The sequence below is a fragment of the Folsomia candida genome, unplaced genomic scaffold (genome assembly GCF_002217175.1).
Source record: "Folsomia candida strain VU population unplaced genomic scaffold, ASM221717v1 Fcan01_Sc007, whole genome shotgun sequence".
NCBI classification, from domain to species: domain Eukaryota; kingdom Metazoa; phylum Arthropoda; class Collembola; order Entomobryomorpha; family Isotomidae; genus Folsomia; species Folsomia candida.
Window position 1 is genome coordinate 3,039,575 of NW_019091199.1, and position 17,946 is coordinate 3,057,520.

Sequence of the window (17,946 nt, forward strand, 5' to 3'; positions counted from 1 at the left end):
ATTTGGAGGAGCCCAACAATTAAGTGTTTTACTCTCATATATTTAGTTACGATGCGAGGTCTCTTGTTTGCCGTTGTCGTTCTGGGAGTGGGATCCTTTGCGGAGGGGTATGTGAGCCATGGGGAAGCCTGTGACCAGTCCTTGCCAGCGACCTCTTGTAACCCCAGCCAAGATATTGCTTGTCGTGGAGGCTTCTGCGAATGTATCAACACGGACGACATGGAATTCGATCTGGTGGGCACATGACGCTGAGCTTACAGTTTATTGTCGCTCTGTTGCATGCGATGAACTAATGTTTTCCATTCCAACCATTCAGGATCGCCAAAGATGCGTAGTCCTGGCGGGAGGAAGTTGCTACAAGTCATCGGGAGTTAATTATGCCTGTGTAACGTCTGCAAACTGTCAGTACAGCTCGAAACAGTGTGGTAAGTAATACATAACAATTACACGTAGAATAAAGTACGGAGGATGCTAATAATGAGGGCTTTATAATATCCAACAGTCTGCCAATATCAGAAATCGCCGACTCAAGAGCGACATTGCGCCGCCAGTCACGGCGCGGTTTGCAACGCCACGATCGAATGCAACTCGGAAGATCTCCTCGTCTGCGCATTTGACCGGTGTCGCTGTCCCAATCCGATCAATCACGTGTTTAAGGAGGGAAGGAATCGCTGCTTCATCAAAGTTGGAGCCGCCTGCTCTTTGAACCCTGGCCCGAATTCTGTCACCTGTGACCCAGAGGAAAACGAGTGTCGTGCAGATCTTCAATCCCCCACGGGGTACAGCTGTCAGTGTCTGTCAGGCTTCCATATTGAGCATCTCGAGAGGCAGTGTGTGCGAGGTGGGTCACCATCCTCATCATTAATATTATTATCGGATAAGTGTCGGCAATTAGCCTTGAATGTCCTACCGCCGCTGGTCAGGCTGTCATAAAGTGCATAGTGCATCAGATAGAATTTCAGCAATTAATTGGCTTGTCATGATTTCCAGGATATTTGCAGGATTGTAAGGACTCAAATGACGAAGATATTCACCCGCCCTGTGACTACGTGGGAGGGTTGCACTGCTACCAAAGACGTTGCCAATGTTACCTTTCTCCAGATCAGGCGTGGGATCCTGCGCAGCTGGCGTGTGCAATGTTGGAGGGGAGAGGGTGCGCCCTGGAGGACAAGCAGCTCTACCCCTGGCTGGACGAGTACTTCTTTAGGTGCTTCACCGGCTTGGAGTGCATTCCATTCAATGGTCACAAATATGAAGGCATTTGTCGTCGACCTGCAACGACGGAAATATAGAGCTGATGATAGCATTTACTAACATGTTTTTGAGACCCATTAATTATTCTTTATGTAAATAATTCGTTAAAACGTATTCACATATTTGTAACGCAAAATAAATAAAAACGGTGACCGTCAGATTTCAGATCGGTCAGAATAAACTTCTTTCAACTCTTAGAGACAGGTGTCGCTGGAAGAGAAAATTTATATCACTACATAATGAATACATATACATGTAAATAAAAGGCGTTTCAAATTACATTGTACAACACCTATTTCAGTTAGATCTGTGATGAATTAACAGTAAAATGTTCATACTTGTATTTAACCCAAAATCTCTCGTTTATCTGTCACATTATTTGTGAGAAAAAAAAATCCATTAAAAAATCCCCAATTTCATCATTGCAGATAATGCTGGGGTCGTCAGCGTTTATTATTGGGACAGATCTCATCAATCAGATCAGAAACGTGCTGCACTTCCAAGGCCAAAACTACCAGATATGAATTATTCCCTCGATTAGATAACCATTGGGATAAATGTAGAAATATTATAATTGATTGAGTGTCAGATTATCCTAATTTGGCCCAGCGTGTGAGTGTGTCGGCGGATTTAGTAGAGGAAAAAGTATACATAAATATGTATTTGAGATAATAAATATATATGCACCCACATTTTGAGTCCCACTCGAAATCTGATGAATTTGTTACCAGCACAAATTCACAACCTTGTACGAGTGATTGATGACGACTAGAAAAGCGGATGCATAAAAACAGAAACGGTTCAGATAAGTGGTACACTAAGGATAAGCGTGGAAGAAGATTGTTTCTATATGATTTAATCAAGTAGATAAATACAGAGTCGTATAACTGCTCTTGATAAATTTTGGCAATGTTTTTGCGTTGTGAGTTGGGTTCACTGCCGACACGAGTGCTTTTCATATCTGTATTCTAGATAAATATGTAATAGTGAAAGTAAAGTATACAACTTACAAGTCGTTAGATGCGTTGAACCCAAATCTGTCATCTTATACCATTTCTGAGAAAATTAGGTAGCAAAATTGGGACAATCCAGTTCTGTCCAGATTCGAACTCCATCAGTTTTAAAAGCCACATTATCCTGATGAGCAGGCGATGATCGTAGAAGTTAAATTGCATGGGATGCATAAGTTTGCTTTTGCGTGCTCAGAATGCAAGGACAACCCAAAGGAAACAAGGTTGGAAACAATCGAATGCAATTTTGGTTCATCTCATTTCTGAGTCTAGTTTTTTGGTCTGGTCGTTAGTTGAGACTTTTGCGAGTCTCAACCCATTCTGAGAAAGAAGACGCGTACGGAAATTCCCAGCCAACATGACAATCTAATACTACTTATTAAATCCAAGTAGTCTTTTATGGTACGTATGGTGCTAACGGTGCTAACAATGCCACACAAATCTGTCGACTTAAGTTTCTTAAAAATCTTCTTATTTAGTCGCAGACTACACACAGCGACTTTTATGTAAATATGTACGTCACCTCACTCAACGAAACTTTCATTGAGGTTTTTATGTAAATGAATAAAGTGTGCATGCACAATTCGGATTTTGTTGTCAAGTGCATAATGCCGATTAAGAGGCTCATAAAGAACAAGTACTAATGCCACTGGTCGGTTAGTTTGCCTTCCTTTAGTAATCTAATTAACTATGATGCGAAATTTAGTGTTGATCTTTGTGAATGTGCGTACGTGTAGATTTTGTCCGTTTTAAATCTCGTGATTTTAGCATAATAAATTATAGAAGAATCCAATTGACGACAACAGCACAGCAACTAAGTAGCTACAGACAGAAGGTGGGTATTCACTCCGACGTACTCGGCTTTGACCATCCCAATTACCAACTTATTAAGCCAACCGTGGTCACATTGCGTGGGTCATTTTGGGCGAGGGGATTTCCATACCACGATAATAATTAGAATTGTCAAAACAATTCTAGCCATCTTGCAAGAAAGCATCTAACAATAAGTATAATCTGTGTTGTGGGGGTACGTACAACCAATTTCTTATCCCAATACATACATAACCTACTACTACACACATATGTATGTACATATTTACGTAGATCCATTATATTTAGCATCACAACACGACCATTGTTTGCACACGACGTGTTACGGCGAGATCACGTAACGTCCCTGGAATCACAAACTTAACCAATTCTCATGAAACATTAATGAATTAAACAATGTGGAAATTTCATATCAACACCAAATTCAATGGTAACTTGCGTTGTAGAAATTCTGCTGGTTAGCCAAGTACATAACGATTCGCTAAAATGTACATGTGCCGCAGGTCGTGCATGTTATCCAACTTTTGGACACGCAGAATTAAGAGGCTACAATGCTTTAGCGTGGGGATGGGGAGAGACTGATGATGACACCGACAGCCGAGAGTGTGGAAGCAAACAAAATTTTCACCTCCTCAAACAAACCAAAATACGGAGACGCTCATAAAGCACAAAGATTATACTTACAATTATTCGCATGCATATTCGTACTAATGCTTAATTATTTATTCACAGCTACTTCAAAGAAAGCTAATTGCACGAAAAGTCAATAATGAAACAAATGAAGTTCTCAGAACTGAACATTTTTTATGCATGGGGTCGAATTGATTATTTTTGCCATCGCCTCCAGCTTCCAAACTCAAGTATATAACTAACCAAATATAATTAATGTTCATACTGAGAAAAACTAGGGCCCGATTTCAACTAGTTTCAAGTATAGACTTGAAACCAAACATTTTGTTGATCTCTTTGGAAAACTGGTGTGGGTCACTCTTGCCCAAACTTTCTGCTTCTTCACGCATATAATGGTATCACCTTTGGCCGATATTTTACAAAACTTTGCGTCGTTACTCTGCATGAATTTTGGTAATTGGTCCTGCATACGAATTTGACCATTCAGCCGATTGTGCAGCAAATAAAAATAGCATCTCACCAAAACCACTCATGAGGTCATGAACAAAGGCGGAATTCGAGGGATTTATAGCAAAAAATGGGGTAAGTAAGAAGATGATTCTATCGCACACGTCATTGCTGTCACTTGATCTCTTAATACTGCTTTCGCTTACGTAGTCATCTGTGCAACAAAGACGAAAGAAGATGTTGATGCGTGCATACCGCATCTCACGGCCTGCCCAATCTAAAGGTACATTACTTATGGCTACCACAAAATCAAGCGTCCGATCATTTTCATATACAGTCCGGCGTCGTATTAAAAGATTTGATAGAAACGCTTTAAAGTCAGTCTGAGTTCGAGTGTGCATAGGAGATTGACAAGTTCAAGCTCCTACATTGGTAAGAATTCTTGGATAACTCAGTGCTGGACGACGTCTTGGTTAATTGATAACAAACCCAGCTGTGGTTTGTGGACTCTGTTTTTGCTGAAAATATTGGAATTTCGGACGGCAAGTTTTTAGTTGACGATGGATCCCTACAATTCCATGTTCAACTTTTCCTCGCAAGTTGAGAACAAGACGTCTCCTTTTCTTCCCGTCATGAGGATCAATTCCGATGGGTTTATAGATTATAGCGAATTTGCTCTCGACAACCCCCCAAAGTATGAACCCTTTGAGTTTGAACGGGTAGATTGGAAGCGTTGGGTGATGTGGACACATCGTCACTGGGACGTCCCAATCTATGCGGGAGTCATTTATATAGCGGTTATCTTTGGGATTCAGGCAGTCATGAAAAACAGACACGGTTTGGAGCTGAAACGTGAACTCTTTTTGTGGAATGCGGCCCTTGGGATTTTTTCCATGCTCGGCTTTATTCGAATGATGCCCGAATTTTTGGGGGTGCTCACATCTCATCCAAACGGATTTTACAGATCCGTGTGCATCTGGCAGGGTGGAAATATGCCAACCGCATTTTGGGGGTTACTCTTCACCTGGTCAAAGTTCGTCGAGCTTGGTAAGTGAGGTTTTGAGATACGTGATGAATAGTAAATAATTTACATTTGCATAATAATTTTCTAGGCGACACCGTTTTCATCGTGTTGAGAAAACGACCACTCCAACTTCTACAGTGGTACGTTTCCATAATAATTCCTTGTACTGATGACCAATTGATGAATGCATTTTTCTCTCCCGACGCACAGGTATCACCATTTAGCAACGCTCTCTGTGTGCTGGCTGACTTTGCCTTATGTTGAGCCAATCTCGAGATATTATTGTGTCATGAACTATGGGGTGAGTGGGTCCAATTCGAAATGTTTGTCAATTCACTAATTTTTAAGGAAAATTTTGGGTGTTGTTTCAGGTGCACAGTTTGATGTATCCATACTTTGCCCTGAGGGCGCTGGACGTTAAAATCCCACGATGGTTCGCTAACATTATCACAACCTTGCAGTTGGGCCAGATGGTTATCGGACTGGGCGTTAACACATATTCCGGCCTAAAATTCCGTGAGTTCTAATCTTCTACATACGCAGATTAGTTGATCGCAGCTGACAGATTGCAAATAAATAAGCAATGTCATCCCCTCAGATCTTGGAGGGTCCGAATCCTGTTTTAGACATCCTGCCTCTGTGAAAATGTTCTTTGTCGTGTATGGCTCTTTTGCCGTCCTATTTGGCGAGCTCTTCTGGAAATTGGTCATTAAATCAAAGAGGGAGCAGTCAAGACGAAGCCACAACATTTTGGACAATCTGACGAGTCGGAAAATGGACTAATTCCAATCTCCGATCTTGAACTTGCGAATTCTTAATTTTTGTACGGAACTGAATTCTCAATAATTGTTGCCATTTTGTACCTGTTTTCGATTTTTTAGTTTAACTGTTTTACTATATACCAACAGATTTTGTTGACACTGTTTAATGGATGTTTGATAATAAAAGTATAGCTCAAAGTAATAATTTGCAACTCTGCTTTCTTGCAGACTGACCACGTCTGCATGCAACTAACAAAAAAAGATAAGCAGACAAACAGCGGATAATAAACATCTTTGGTTTATTTTATTATTCAAGTAGAGAAGTCCACAAACAAATAACAGACACGATTACAAATATTGTTCCGATGAGACTAGAAAAAACATCGTCATGCTGAACGATTGAACCTTCTTCTTAATAAATGTTTTTACGCATAGTTTGTGTTTCCAAACTACAAGTCCAAACGCCAAGTAAAAAATTACCACAGATCCAACATTTGTACATTAAATTAGAAATGGCAATGCACACACAGTCATAATTACATTATGCAGTCGATACCAGCATAAGTCACTCACTTCTTACGTACAATTACTAAGGTAGATATTGGCATGAGAAAAGTAGATGTAAGTAGGCTGAGTTTTGGCCATGACGATTTTGAATAACTTTTCCTTTACAAAATATAAACTAAACTGTAACTAAAGACACTACGACTATCGATAAGAACGTACATATGCACATGGAGTAAAAAATTCTTGCTTTCATTATTGTGCATAATGAGAAGGACGAACTTGTTTCAGAAATGAGCCAACAGTAAGACCTTAAAAAGTTGCTTTGGTTCATATGTGAGCATTTTCCAGACGGCTAAATAATTAACGGCTATGTAATAAATTAGTACAGTAAGTATGAGAAGGTTCACATGTATGTAAGCAGATTTACTATTGGAACTATGAGTTGACTAATTTGAAGCGGAACTATCTCTAGGATTTGGAGTAGTCGGAATGTCTTTGGCCCCTGGTGGGACAAAGTATTCTTTGTGTCCAGATTTTCTGCTCAGAGTATTATTTTCTATGGTGGCGTGGGTAGGAGATTTGTTTCGATTGAGTAAATCCATCTCCACCTTCAGCTCATCTTTGTTCATGTACGTTCCATCCCCGGCCATATTATCTTCATTTGCGTTTGACTTTGGTTTGGGTGGCACGGGTGGTGGTGGGGGTGAGCCGGGCTTACTATTGGGCAGGAACTCGGCAGATCCAGAATTGATTGAGGTAGTCGAAGAAGTTTTGGATACTGGAGCATGTGATGAAGCCACTGTCGCGGTGGCAGGTTTTCTACAAATAATTAGAAATTATACATAGTAATGAATTGAAACAGCAATCAGATCACACTTAAATTATCTAAGCTCACCTGGGCAGGAGGGGTGGCGGTGGTGAGGAGCTGGTGGTGCTTTCTCCGTTGCTCAATCGAGCGCCATTGACTCCAGACGATGGTTTTGGAGGGATTGTGGGCGGTGATGTGACCGAAGTGGTTAGCATTACATGATTGTTCTGAGTATCCACCATTTCCCTGAGACGAGAAGGTGGCATCACAATGTACTCAGTGTCCACAATGACATTGCCACTGGCACCAGTTCCTGGCGATGATCCGAGGCTCATCCCCTTCTTGAGACGAGTAGGTATTAGCGGCGGTTTTGAGTACCCAGTTGAGTTTGGCGTTGTTGTAGGTCGCCCATTGGTGGCGAATGCTCCGTTTTGATCACTACTACCAACACCGCCAGCCTCCGCAGGTTGACTATACACATCATCATCATCATCATCATCAAAGTGGTCACGAGCGGATGATCCCATCCTACTCATTGAATTAGAAAATTATTAGCAACAACATTTGAATCACATAGTTTTAATTAGAAGATTAAATTTACCGTAAAATGATTTGACCATATCCACCCGAAGAGGAGATTGAAGACCTGTTCGAGTTAGACGCACTGCCGCCCAACATCATGGACGTTTTCTCCAGTTTAGCGTTGGGACAATATTTTGGAACTGGTGGAAGTGGGCTATTGATAATACTTTTGCCTCCTCCCAGCTTACGAAATGACTCTCGAACAATATTAACTCCACTATCGGATCTTCTCAGGGTGGCATTATTGAGAGACGCGAGAGTGGAATGGACCATAAGTTCAGTGTCTGTTACACTAGTTTTCATCTGACCGTGGCATTCCAATAGTCGCTTGTGCAGAGGTTGAACTCCAGGAGGGACGAGGCGCCCATGAATTTCTAGTCCCTCTTCCAGCAATTTGACCTATATTATTACGGGAACAGAACACATTTTATTTGTAATTAGAACGCTATGTCCGAATTTCCTACAAAATAATATAATCTCAACAATTTACCTGATCTTGCAGAAGACTGACAAGTTTGAGAACATAGTGGGAAGCAGAGTCGTCCTCATTTTTGAGAAAGTCTTCATTGAAAAAGGCCTCCGTATACTTAGGAATGCCACCCATTACTGCGGCTATATAAAGCAATTATGTACAAAAGGTTATTATATTAAGTTAGTTACAATTAAAGTGGCATTCTTACCATCTAGCATTCCTTGTAACCTCATGCTCAGTGGGTTCACGTTTTTGAATTCACTCCCCTCGTCCAAAGAGTATTGACTAATTAGTGTTTGCAATTGTACATTTGCTTCCTCCATCTTCTCTCCAGCAAACTCCACCTAAACAAAAATCCATGAAATTTAAATTTTGATACAGATAATCAAAACAAAATTCATTTAAAATAAATAAGTTAGTTACCGGGCTCAACTCAACAGTCGTTTTATCCACAATTTCAGCCCATTTCAATGTGGCAGGAAATTGTACCGCTGTTCTGAGCGTGGTTCTCTCAATCCACATGGATTTGAATTCATTGTCGTCCACAACTCCTGCTCCTTCCTTCTCAATTCTCCGATCATACTGGAACCCACTCACATCATTTACCAAGTAGAACGCTCTGATTTTTTCTGGAATTTTATGACCCTCAGTTTTACCAAGAACACCACCCGATCGAGGTTTTACGTTACATATTTGTAAGTATTGTGCTGTTCCATCGACAATTTTTTGATCTGGTGGAGCGTTCTTTTGCATAAGTTGAGCATTCGGCCATTCCTCTGCAATCCTTTGAATGAAAGCAGCGAGTCGCTCATACTCGTGACCCCTGTAAATGAATTCCTTGTTTCGAACAAAGAGGGGGAAGCTTTGGCCGAGGAAGGCAACTCGAAAGTATTCTGGTTCAGGTCGGTGTTGATTGAGAATGTTTTCATAAAATGTGGCTTGCATTTGAAGAATTCTGCTCAGACTTGTATATTCGTATCGCTTTTCGTACTGATCCGCCAACTCTTTGCACAACGTGATGCCTTTCTCCCAGACTTTTCCTTGATCAAAATATTTGAGAACACGTTGATATATAAACTCCTTCCTATCCGCTTCTCGCTGTCGAGGGAATTGCATTCCACCAGCCTCGCAGGTTTCTGGAAGCATTTTTTCCCTATCCCAGTGAAGAAGTTGACCATGGAGGAGCAGAGAGAATCCAGCTTCGGTGTAATTTTCGGCGCTCAGATGCAAATCGTGGAGTTTATAGACGTACCGCAAGTATTGTTCCAATCTTTGTTCTTCTCTGTGTGTAGAAAAATATTAACAATGATTAATTAATATTTTTAGCTCTGAAATCGTTAAACATGTAGGGAAACAATTTGTTACCTATAAAAATTGAGCAAGTTGACGGTACATTGCATGAGCTTGTCCCGATTTTCTTCAATTGAATCTTTTGCAATTTCTCTGTAGTCGAGAAGTAGTTGTTGCAAGTTGGATAGTGAGTCAATCGATGAGGCGCAAATAGTAGGCCAAGTATTTCCCATTCTTTGAGATTTAGACTCTGAATCCAGACGTTGTATATGAATTTCATGGAATTTCAGCCGATACTCTTCGTCCCCGTACTGTCGCTCTTGTTCCGAGTTTACAAGCAAATCCAGCCTAACAGAGTCATTCAATTAAACATTGTTGTAATAATTATAAATTCAAAAGTATTTACTTGTCAATTAATTCCGACTCTGTCTCTTTGATGTCCCCGTTGAGTCTAAATTCGGTTTGCATCATGTCATAGAAAAATGTCTGAAGAGTAACTAGTCTCAATTCGGCTTGAGGAATCATCGTAACTTCAAGAAATGGCCCTGCATAAGGATTAACATGTGCAAGTGTTATTGCGATTAGACAAATACATTGTAACATTGTAATATAATATTGTAGTGAGGAGTAAAATTGTACCTATCATTGAGGGAATAAAATGTCGCTTCTCTACATCTCCTAAATGATTCGTCCACAACTAAAAAAAAATAATCATACTTTAAAATTTATGAAAAGTAATGTGCGTTCATCAAACACGTACTTGTAACATTTGATAACCCATCGAGAGCCGCATATCTCCATACTTTTCTAGAATCCACTCCTTCTTCCACTCTCTAAACGTCTCCAACTGGAGTCCTGGTTGTGAGATGAAAGTGACGGCAAGAGTAAAATATTGCGTCCATAACTGCACGTCAAAGAATTTGAGGAAATCTGTGACTAAAGGTTGACAAAACTCTTGAAGGGAAGCCAGCATAACGTGATTTGTTAATAACTTCATGAATGCCCAGTCGGCAGGAAATACTTCATGCTTGATTAGATCTCTGCAAAAAAACATAATTTAAATAATTATCAATAGTTCTAATTGTCGCAAAAAACAGTGAACCTCCGCACCTAAACAAAAGGAACACACGGAGGAGTAAGTCTCTAAGGGGTTTTCGTTCATGAAACTCGTCCCAGAGTCGGTTGTAGTGACAGTGATCCATTTGCTCCAAAAGTGAGATGAGGCAAGTCACTAGATTTCCTACAATTGAGCTCGTCCTCTCAAGAACTAGAACTGACTGGACTAGCATTTCAAGAGTTGTCGTGCAAACAACTTCAATATCGGCGTGAGCCTTTTCCTCTTTAACGTGACGAATGTCGTGTAAATAAATGAGGATTTCGGAAAGAACGTCGGTACAAAGTTTGAGTTCTTCCCTGTGGGCGAGGTGATGTCGAATATGCTTGCAGAACACGGGGAGTAGTAGGGCACGGCAGGACGAGTGTCGAAACAAAGGACTCTTGATTACTTGATGTATTGCAGACAGTTTGGCCGGGGAAAGTGGATGAGCTGCCGTCTCTTTGACTGGAATCGAGCTAAATATCTGGCACACCAGCTTACATACATCCATCAGTGGCATCACCAACAACAATTCTTCATACACTGAATGGAAATTGTGGAGAAGGATTGACTGCGTTTCAACAAACACTGGAGAACAATCAGAACTTCCTTTCGAGCAAACGTGACAGAATGAGTCAATTAGCGCTTGAACATCACGTCTGAAACTATCCTCTAGGTGACCGCCTGCATTTCACAACAAAATTTAGTTATTATAAGAGTTTCCATTTAGTTAGCTGTTGGACTGTTACATATAAGTATAAACTAGTGTTATGAATAACCTGTGGCTTTTGCAAATAAAATTTGAGACTGGACCACAAACTTGAAAATAAACTGCAACGAGTTGTAGCAGTTTTGAATGAGTTGAGTAATATCTTCTGTGACTGAGTTGAGCAGAACGGTGGTGTAGTGTCGAAGTGAGAGGAGGAGACCTTTGTACACTAACGCCGCTGCAAAATGCTCAGCACAATATGCATGCAGAACAGTTTTATATGCGGCATAATTTGAGTTGCGGAGGAGTTGAAAGATATTCACCAACAAGGTAAATACGTCACCAGAGTACTCTGTGCTGTTACCATCTTCATCACTAAATATTGTGAAGAGGGCGTCAAGCACGTCCTGTAACAATGTAACAACCCAATTACATTAGCACAATCAATATTACAGATATTCAATGTGACATTGATTTTGATGATGATTTCGACTATGCATGAATATGGTCCATTATAGGTCACCTGTAGAAACTTGCGAACAATTTCCTCTGTTGCTTCATGGCTTTGTATGAGATTTTGAAGAGAAGGCTTCAAGTTGGATGTTTGCTTCCATTTGAGTAGGTTGACCAAATCAATATTTTGAGTAAATTTGGTGGACACCATAAGCGTGTTAAGATTAGCCTGTTGAACCAATCAAAAAAGTAGGGCAAGTTTGGCAAATAAAGGTGAAATAACATCAATCTCTTCATTATACTCACCGAATCTTTTGACAGATTTAGAGAAGAAGTTTGAACTGGCAGGGACTGCTCATCAGTCCACTTATACAGCTGAATCTGATGCTGACCATCGCGCACAGTGGTTCCCGAAAAGTCCATCAGACTCATCCATGTGATCCCAAACATTTTCTTGTCTGTTTTATCTTTGGTAGAGCAATGTCGAAAGATGCAACGCACTTTCGCTTTGGGAAATATCTCGATTGGAATTGAAAATTTGATCGTTTCATTAAATTTAGGAGAGTTGACGTGATGGAGAATCAGCGACTTCCAACAATTTCCTTCGACAGAAAGTAAATCGTCATCGTCATCAATCACCTGGATCTCAACTTCCAGATTACAGCTCTTGGCTCCGCCCGTCTTATTTTGTTTCTTGTCCAATAGTTCTACGGAGGAGAGGGTCAAGTAAAGATCATTTCTCACTATTCCTGGTGGTGCAATTATGTTGTTGAAACCAATCAACTTGGTTTTAGTAATATTGCTGTTCTTATTGCTCGCCGTGTTGAAGGCGTTGGTACCACACCAGAAGATCGAGACGCTGAACGAGTTCAAAACTGGTATGATTTTGCTCACAATGTTCCTATAGTTTTGGGACACTATGAGCTCGTGAACTTGCCAAAAATCCTTTTCGTCAGCATTGTATAATTTGATTCCTTGCTCGCAACAGCCCCTGAAAAACCAATGAATATGGTTCATCATAAATATCGTTTTTTTTTTAAGCTAAACTAATAGTAAGATAAAAAAAACCTACGTTGTAAATTCCAACTCGTCTTCGTTCTGAGTCTCTACATCATTCAGACTTAACACTCCACAGGCATAAGGTCTACGGAATCGCCGTTTTGCAGAAGACAATTTCTTGGCCGCACTCTCCGTATAAAACATCCTCCCAATACGAACTATCTGTACGACCAAATAGAGATCACGTTTATTTGAGACGTTGACTTCTTTGAAGATGGTCGGACGATCATCCCCAATGTGAAAATTGGATTGGGGAACTTGTGTATGTTTTTGGTGAACTATGTGTCGTTCTGAGATGAACCTGCACAGATAGGAATGCAAACCAAGATTAATATTTGCATGTTTCACTTGGTTATATACAAAAGTATAGAGCAAAACTTTGTAAATAGTTGTCACCTCTTTCCATCGAAAAGACTAAAGGAAATTTCACAGTCATCTGTAAAAGTGTATGAAAAATCTCGAAGGGACACGTACAAATCATTCTTTTGTTCCTTTTTGTTCTTAGGACGACTCAAGGTCGAGCTACCACGAGTTGCTGCAGATTCAACAGATTTTTGATGCAGTTTAAACAGCTTCCCAGCATCCTTGTTGCATTCTGGCAGGATTCGTAGAGAGCTCTCTTTCTCACTTTGTATTGGCTTAGATTGTCCTGTGGCCAAATCAATCGTGTTATTTTAAAACATAATTAATAAACTATGAAAAAGTAATTAGAAATAATAGGTTATACAATAAACCGATATCCAAACTTACCATCCAAACTGTAGGAAAATACTTTATTTGATTCTTCGCCATCGTCTAACAGCCAATTCCAGGGGACGAGGTCTAATCCTAATTTTCTGTTTCCCCAATCAATCCGACTGCAAAGTTTTCTTGTAAGTTCACGATACTGATCCTGTGTCAAGGATTGGTTGAGGAGTGTCCTTCTGCCATCAATTAGTTCAAAAATTCCGCGACCAATATGCTATTGGTAAAAAAATGAGTTTTATCTTTACGTTTAAATTTACATTTATTTATAATGTAAGTATTACCTCAAATTGGTAGAGGTGGACATCGACAAAGAGCTTTTTCCGAATCTCGCCCCACTCACGACAAACTTCCCCAATCTTCTCAAGCAGGTCTGTGAACTCTCGCTTGGGTTGAGCAATGTGTGACCCTAATATGAGCAATCAAAAGAAAAACATTATCAAAACCCGAATTTATCGATCATCGTGACGACTGGCGACAAACCAGGAAAGAGTCCACGCGTCTCGGGACAAAACTTTCTCCATCCAAAAAACCATCCAGGTGATGGTTCTCCCGTGATGACCACAATCTCTCCCAAATCTAATTGGAGAAAATGATGAGCCAAATATGGATCGTTGTTCTTGTAGTTTTGAAATGGGAAGATAACGACACCACTTTGTCGTCCATTTTTATGACAGTCCCCATTGGACGAAGTTTCGTTTAATAAAGACAAATTTGTTGATGCCATTTTCCTGGATCCTTCTTGAGAATTATTTGTTTTGCATAGCATGACCATGAATACTATTGCACTTGCTTGAACACTTTTGATTATTATACTTTACGGAAAACAGCTGTGGTAGTAATTTGTAGGACAATTGAGCAGAATTGTAATCTGGAAACATAAAGAACCAGTTAAATTTGAAATGCAGCACTACATAGTATATTTATTAATTTATTTACCTCAGTATTTAAGGTTTTTACAAAACGAGATTCTTTTTTTTCAGGTTTCAGTCTTGATAAGTACAATAATTTTGTTGAAGTACAAGAGGACGATTTTTTTAATTGTAGGCACGTGCTCAGCCTTTTGTATTGAATGAATTGTGTATTCAGAAATTTCTGAAAGAATACTCTACTAGAATATTGTCCACCACAATTGCAAAATGTGAATTAAACTGCAAGTTCAAACTAGGCCTCATTGATTGGTTATCTGTGTGTATAAAAATTACAAAATACTTAATTATCTTATTTTTTGTATTTTAATTGTACTTCAATAAGTTTAGCTTACATTTGAAACCAATTTAAGAAAAGACTGTTCACCCAGTCAAAAGCAAGTAGTAGCATCCAATACAAAATAAATTTTGTAACTAATTCTCCAACTAAATCCGCCTCCCTTGTCACTTGTCCGCTCGCCAGTTGTTTCAGGTCAATTTTAATTGGCACTTGACGTATATAACAACAGTTCCGCCAAATGCTTCACCATAATTAAACCCTACAACACAACTGGCCGTTCTTCTCCTCGTCATTGTATTTGTTCTCTCTTATTTCTGGAGATGATATGATGACGAATCCAGAAACAACAGCAGCAGCAATTACAGAACTCCAGCCTCCTAGTTGTCTCTATTGCTTGGTGTGAATGTTAATTTGGCGAATTACTATCATTATTATTAGTCACTCCCTACTGCTGCTGCTGCGTCGTGACGAATGTGTGGGATTGACATGCAAATAAGGCAGTAAATAAACAAATGTTCTTTTCTTTAGACAATGCTTGAATAAAATATTTCAGTTTGTTTTATGTGTGACTCATCCTCGAAAAAACTGGCGCAGCAGAGTCACACACATGCACTGACCACACACGGAACTTTACCAAACTCCCCGCTCTTATCTGAGGTCAAAGGTTAAGGCTAATTAGAAATTCAAACAAAAGAATTTAGAACCAGATAACTCACTGCAAACGAAGCTCAGCAGGGGTTTGTTTATTGCGTGGTGTTATAAATAAAATATGTACTGGGGCCGATGCATCATCCTCAAACTAACCACCACCACCATCGAGTGAAACTGTGCGAACACTTCTCATCTCACTCAAAAAAAGCAGCCTTATTTACGCTACCGTGTTAGTAGGATGAGCAAGTCAGTCATGTAAAGGACGCCACATGCTGAAGAAGTGCATGAGTTTCCGGTTTCGTTTAGAAAGGCGACTATTTATTTATATTCTCATTCATAAAATTTTATTACATGATTGCAACGAACAATAATTAGCTTTTCAATGACTACATTCTCAGTTCACTCAATGTGTACGTACGGGGTGAGAAATGCTTAATTGATCAAGATGACTCTATGTACATTTTGAGCTTCTTATTTAGCAATTTCATTGTTGCCTTTGCATATGTAATACTATATATATCAATAGAAAACTTATAAAAATTATATTTGCTAGATTCATCTCCTTTTGGATATCAAATCTTTTTGAGTGAATTTCCACATTTAAACAGTGACTAGCCCATCTTTTATCACAATATTTTTCGTTTGATGTAAATGTGACTACTTATTTCTTATGCATTGGTCACAACAACTACGCTAACAAAAATAATAAAATAAAAACCTGATGAAGGAATAAATATGTATTCCGAAAACTAGTGTCGCATTCACAATAAATGTTACGGGCTAAGAATCTATGCATTCGTCAAATAATAAAATAAATGACTTAATTTTAGTTGCTTTCTTGGTAGTTCCGATGAACATGGTTAGGCCATGCTTATATAAATTATGGCGGTGGTGCTGGGTAGTACTAGGGAGAAATAGACTTGGGTCAGGCCCACAGTCCTTCCGATCAACTGAACTCCGTCTTTGCATCGCTATTTCTATGAGTTGTTGGAAATTGGAGATTTGACGAAAGTAATGTTGCATAAGTAGCTGCTGCTCCTCGGTCCATGTGAAGATAAGGTGAAACAAGATGATCTACGTGATGAACATATTTCACTTTGGTACATTTACATATGTAAATATATCCGTGACCACATCTCGCTACCTCTGAGTTACATATATTATTATAGCGTTCATTCTTCATTAATCTCAATCTCAGCAGAAGGAGATATTCAGGTCGAGCCAAAAAAGGGCGGATGAGATGGAAAATTTGGGCCGAAATGCTATTACATGAATAAACAGACTCCTTCCCGGAGGTAGTAGCGGAAGCACGGAGAAAAGTGAAAGCAATTCATGTCATAATAAGATTTTGGTCCTGCATAAATCAGGTCAGTTCGTCCATGGTCGTGGTAGCGATGGGTGGGTGAAGAAATATTGCATGGCAAACATTTCGCCAACTAGCATACTCCTAATATTGGACAAATCATTGTAAGTCGGACTTTTTTAAAGTATTGCATATTTCTTTTGGAATAGTATATTTCACTGAATTTCTATTTGTTAAAGGCATCTACTTGTACATTAAGCATTTATTAAGGTTGACGTCATGTCATGTTCACAATAATGTTTGTCCACGACTTGCAGGATTTTATTGTGTTTGCCTTTGTCTTGGTTGGTTGTGGATTGGATATGTAAACACACTTCTCCAGTTTCACGGTACATTTTTCTATACCCTTTGTCTCGTTGTCAGACGCAAATGTATACTAAGTACATAATGTGTGTTGTTTCTGGATTGGGTAAAGTTTTACGACTTTTTGCACTCCAAACAACCAGAGAGTAACTTTGCAAATCCTGACTCTTTTATGCAGTCAGTCTCATTTTCGCAATTCTCAACCCAACCCTCCTGCATCTATATTCCGTATTCATGCGAGTCTATTCAACCCAAAAAACACCAACTTTTCCAATTTTGCGAAATGGATTTGATCTATCGTGTTGCATGAGTGATTGACAAGTTACCAAAAGTGATTGGATAATAAATCGCTTGTCAAAACAGGCCTCGTTACTCTAACGTCTCCAACTCCAAATCTCCTGAAAATATTCTGTTATTACGTAACTTATTACGGTGCTGATAAATTAATTATACGCAGTTCCTTATTTACCGCAGTGCTGATCTAAAGCCAAAACTCGAGATACATGATACACATGTGTGTACCTGTGTAGCCCTAAATTGCTGAGAGATTAGATAATCACTATCCTTCTCTTCTAGGAACTGACTACCTGTGAGACTTCTTGGGTAAAACGCACTATTATGATTTTTAAATTATTTCAGCAAGAAAGACCATATTTAGCACATTCCATGAATTTGGCGAGTCAGGTAGAGTCTCGAATCGAGACTCTCGATCGTCTCACATGCATACACATAATAGCAGAAAA

At 39.5% G+C, this 17,946-nt stretch overlaps 3 protein-coding genes across 3 annotated transcripts; 2 read left to right on the plus strand and 1 right to left on the minus strand.

Annotated features, from left to right (window-relative positions):
- The first annotated feature begins 7 nt into the window (after nucleotides 1-7).
- On the plus strand, nucleotides 8-1,533 carry LOC110852019. Its single transcript, XM_022099975.2, has 4 exons — nucleotides 8-234; nucleotides 317-425; nucleotides 503-841; nucleotides 991-1,533. Exons 1-4 carry the CDS (start codon nucleotides 52-54, stop codon nucleotides 1,290-1,292), a joined length of 933 nt encoding a protein of 310 aa, XP_021955667.1. The 5' UTR covers nucleotides 8-51; the 3' UTR covers nucleotides 1,293-1,533.
- A 2,468-nt stretch (nucleotides 1,534-4,001) lies between these two features.
- LOC110852445 (putative fatty acid elongation protein 3) lies at nucleotides 4,002-6,159 on the plus strand. The gene is made up of 6 exons (XM_022100517.2): nucleotides 4,002-4,307; nucleotides 4,383-5,219; nucleotides 5,285-5,336; nucleotides 5,407-5,497; nucleotides 5,568-5,712; nucleotides 5,795-6,159. The coding sequence occupies exons 2-6, from the start codon at nucleotides 4,733-4,735 to the stop codon at nucleotides 5,977-5,979; spliced, it is 960 nt and encodes a 319-aa protein (XP_021956209.1). The 5' UTR covers nucleotides 4,002-4,307; nucleotides 4,383-4,732; the 3' UTR covers nucleotides 5,980-6,159.
- Nucleotides 6,160-6,239: 80 nt separating this feature from the next.
- On the minus strand, nucleotides 6,240-15,686 carry LOC110851772 (dedicator of cytokinesis protein 4). Its single transcript, XM_022099666.2, has 21 exons — nucleotides 14,942-15,686; nucleotides 14,617-14,863; nucleotides 14,161-14,548; nucleotides 13,962-14,086; nucleotides 13,684-13,894; nucleotides 13,330-13,582; nucleotides 12,947-13,234; nucleotides 12,181-12,865; nucleotides 11,945-12,103; nucleotides 11,492-11,828; nucleotides 10,727-11,396; nucleotides 10,377-10,656; nucleotides 10,256-10,313; nucleotides 10,023-10,161; nucleotides 9,692-9,964; nucleotides 8,750-9,608; nucleotides 8,535-8,670; nucleotides 8,345-8,466; nucleotides 7,874-8,253; nucleotides 7,360-7,800; nucleotides 6,240-7,283 (listed from the first exon to the last, which is right to left on the minus strand). The coding sequence occupies exons 3-21, from the start codon at nucleotides 14,450-14,452 to the stop codon at nucleotides 6,911-6,913; spliced, it is 6,081 nt and encodes a 2,026-aa protein (XP_021955358.1). The 5' UTR covers nucleotides 14,453-14,548; nucleotides 14,617-14,863; nucleotides 14,942-15,686; the 3' UTR covers nucleotides 6,240-6,910.
- Between the last annotated feature and the right edge of the window lie 2,260 nt (nucleotides 15,687-17,946).

Excerpts from the sequence above, each read along its gene's own strand:
- LOC110852445 (XM_022100517.2), top strand. The coding sequence starts at position 4,733 with ATGGATCCCTACAATTCCATGTTCAACTTTTCCTCGCAAGTTGAGAAC. Across the intron at positions 5,337-5,406 it reads CCACTCCAACTTCTACAGTG|GTATCACCATTTAGCAACGC; the intron begins GTACGTTTCCAT and ends CCCGACGCACAG. Across the intron at positions 5,498-5,567 it reads ATTGTGTCATGAACTATGGG|GTGCACAGTTTGATGTATCC; the intron begins GTGAGTGGGTCC and ends GTGTTGTTTCAG.
- LOC110851772 (XM_022099666.2), bottom strand. The coding sequence starts at position 14,452 with ATGGTCATGCTATGCAAAACAAATAATTCTCAAGAAGGATCCAGGAAA. Across the intron at positions 13,895-13,961 it reads TCCACCTCTACCAATTTGAG|CATATTGGTCGCGGAATTTT; the intron begins GTAATACTTACA and ends TTTTACCAATAG. Across the intron at positions 8,467-8,534 it reads GTTACAAGGAATGCTAGATG|CCGCAGTAATGGGTGGCATT; the intron begins GTAAGAATGCCA and ends TGCTTTATATAG.
- LOC110852019 (XM_022099975.2), top strand. The coding sequence starts at position 52 with ATGCGAGGTCTCTTGTTTGCCGTTGTCGTTCTGGGAGTGGGATCCTTT. Across the intron at positions 426-502 it reads GTACAGCTCGAAACAGTGTG|TCTGCCAATATCAGAAATCG; the intron begins GTAAGTAATACA and ends AATATCCAACAG. Across the intron at positions 842-990 it reads CGAGAGGCAGTGTGTGCGAG|GATATTTGCAGGATTGTAAG; the intron begins GTGGGTCACCAT and ends CATGATTTCCAG.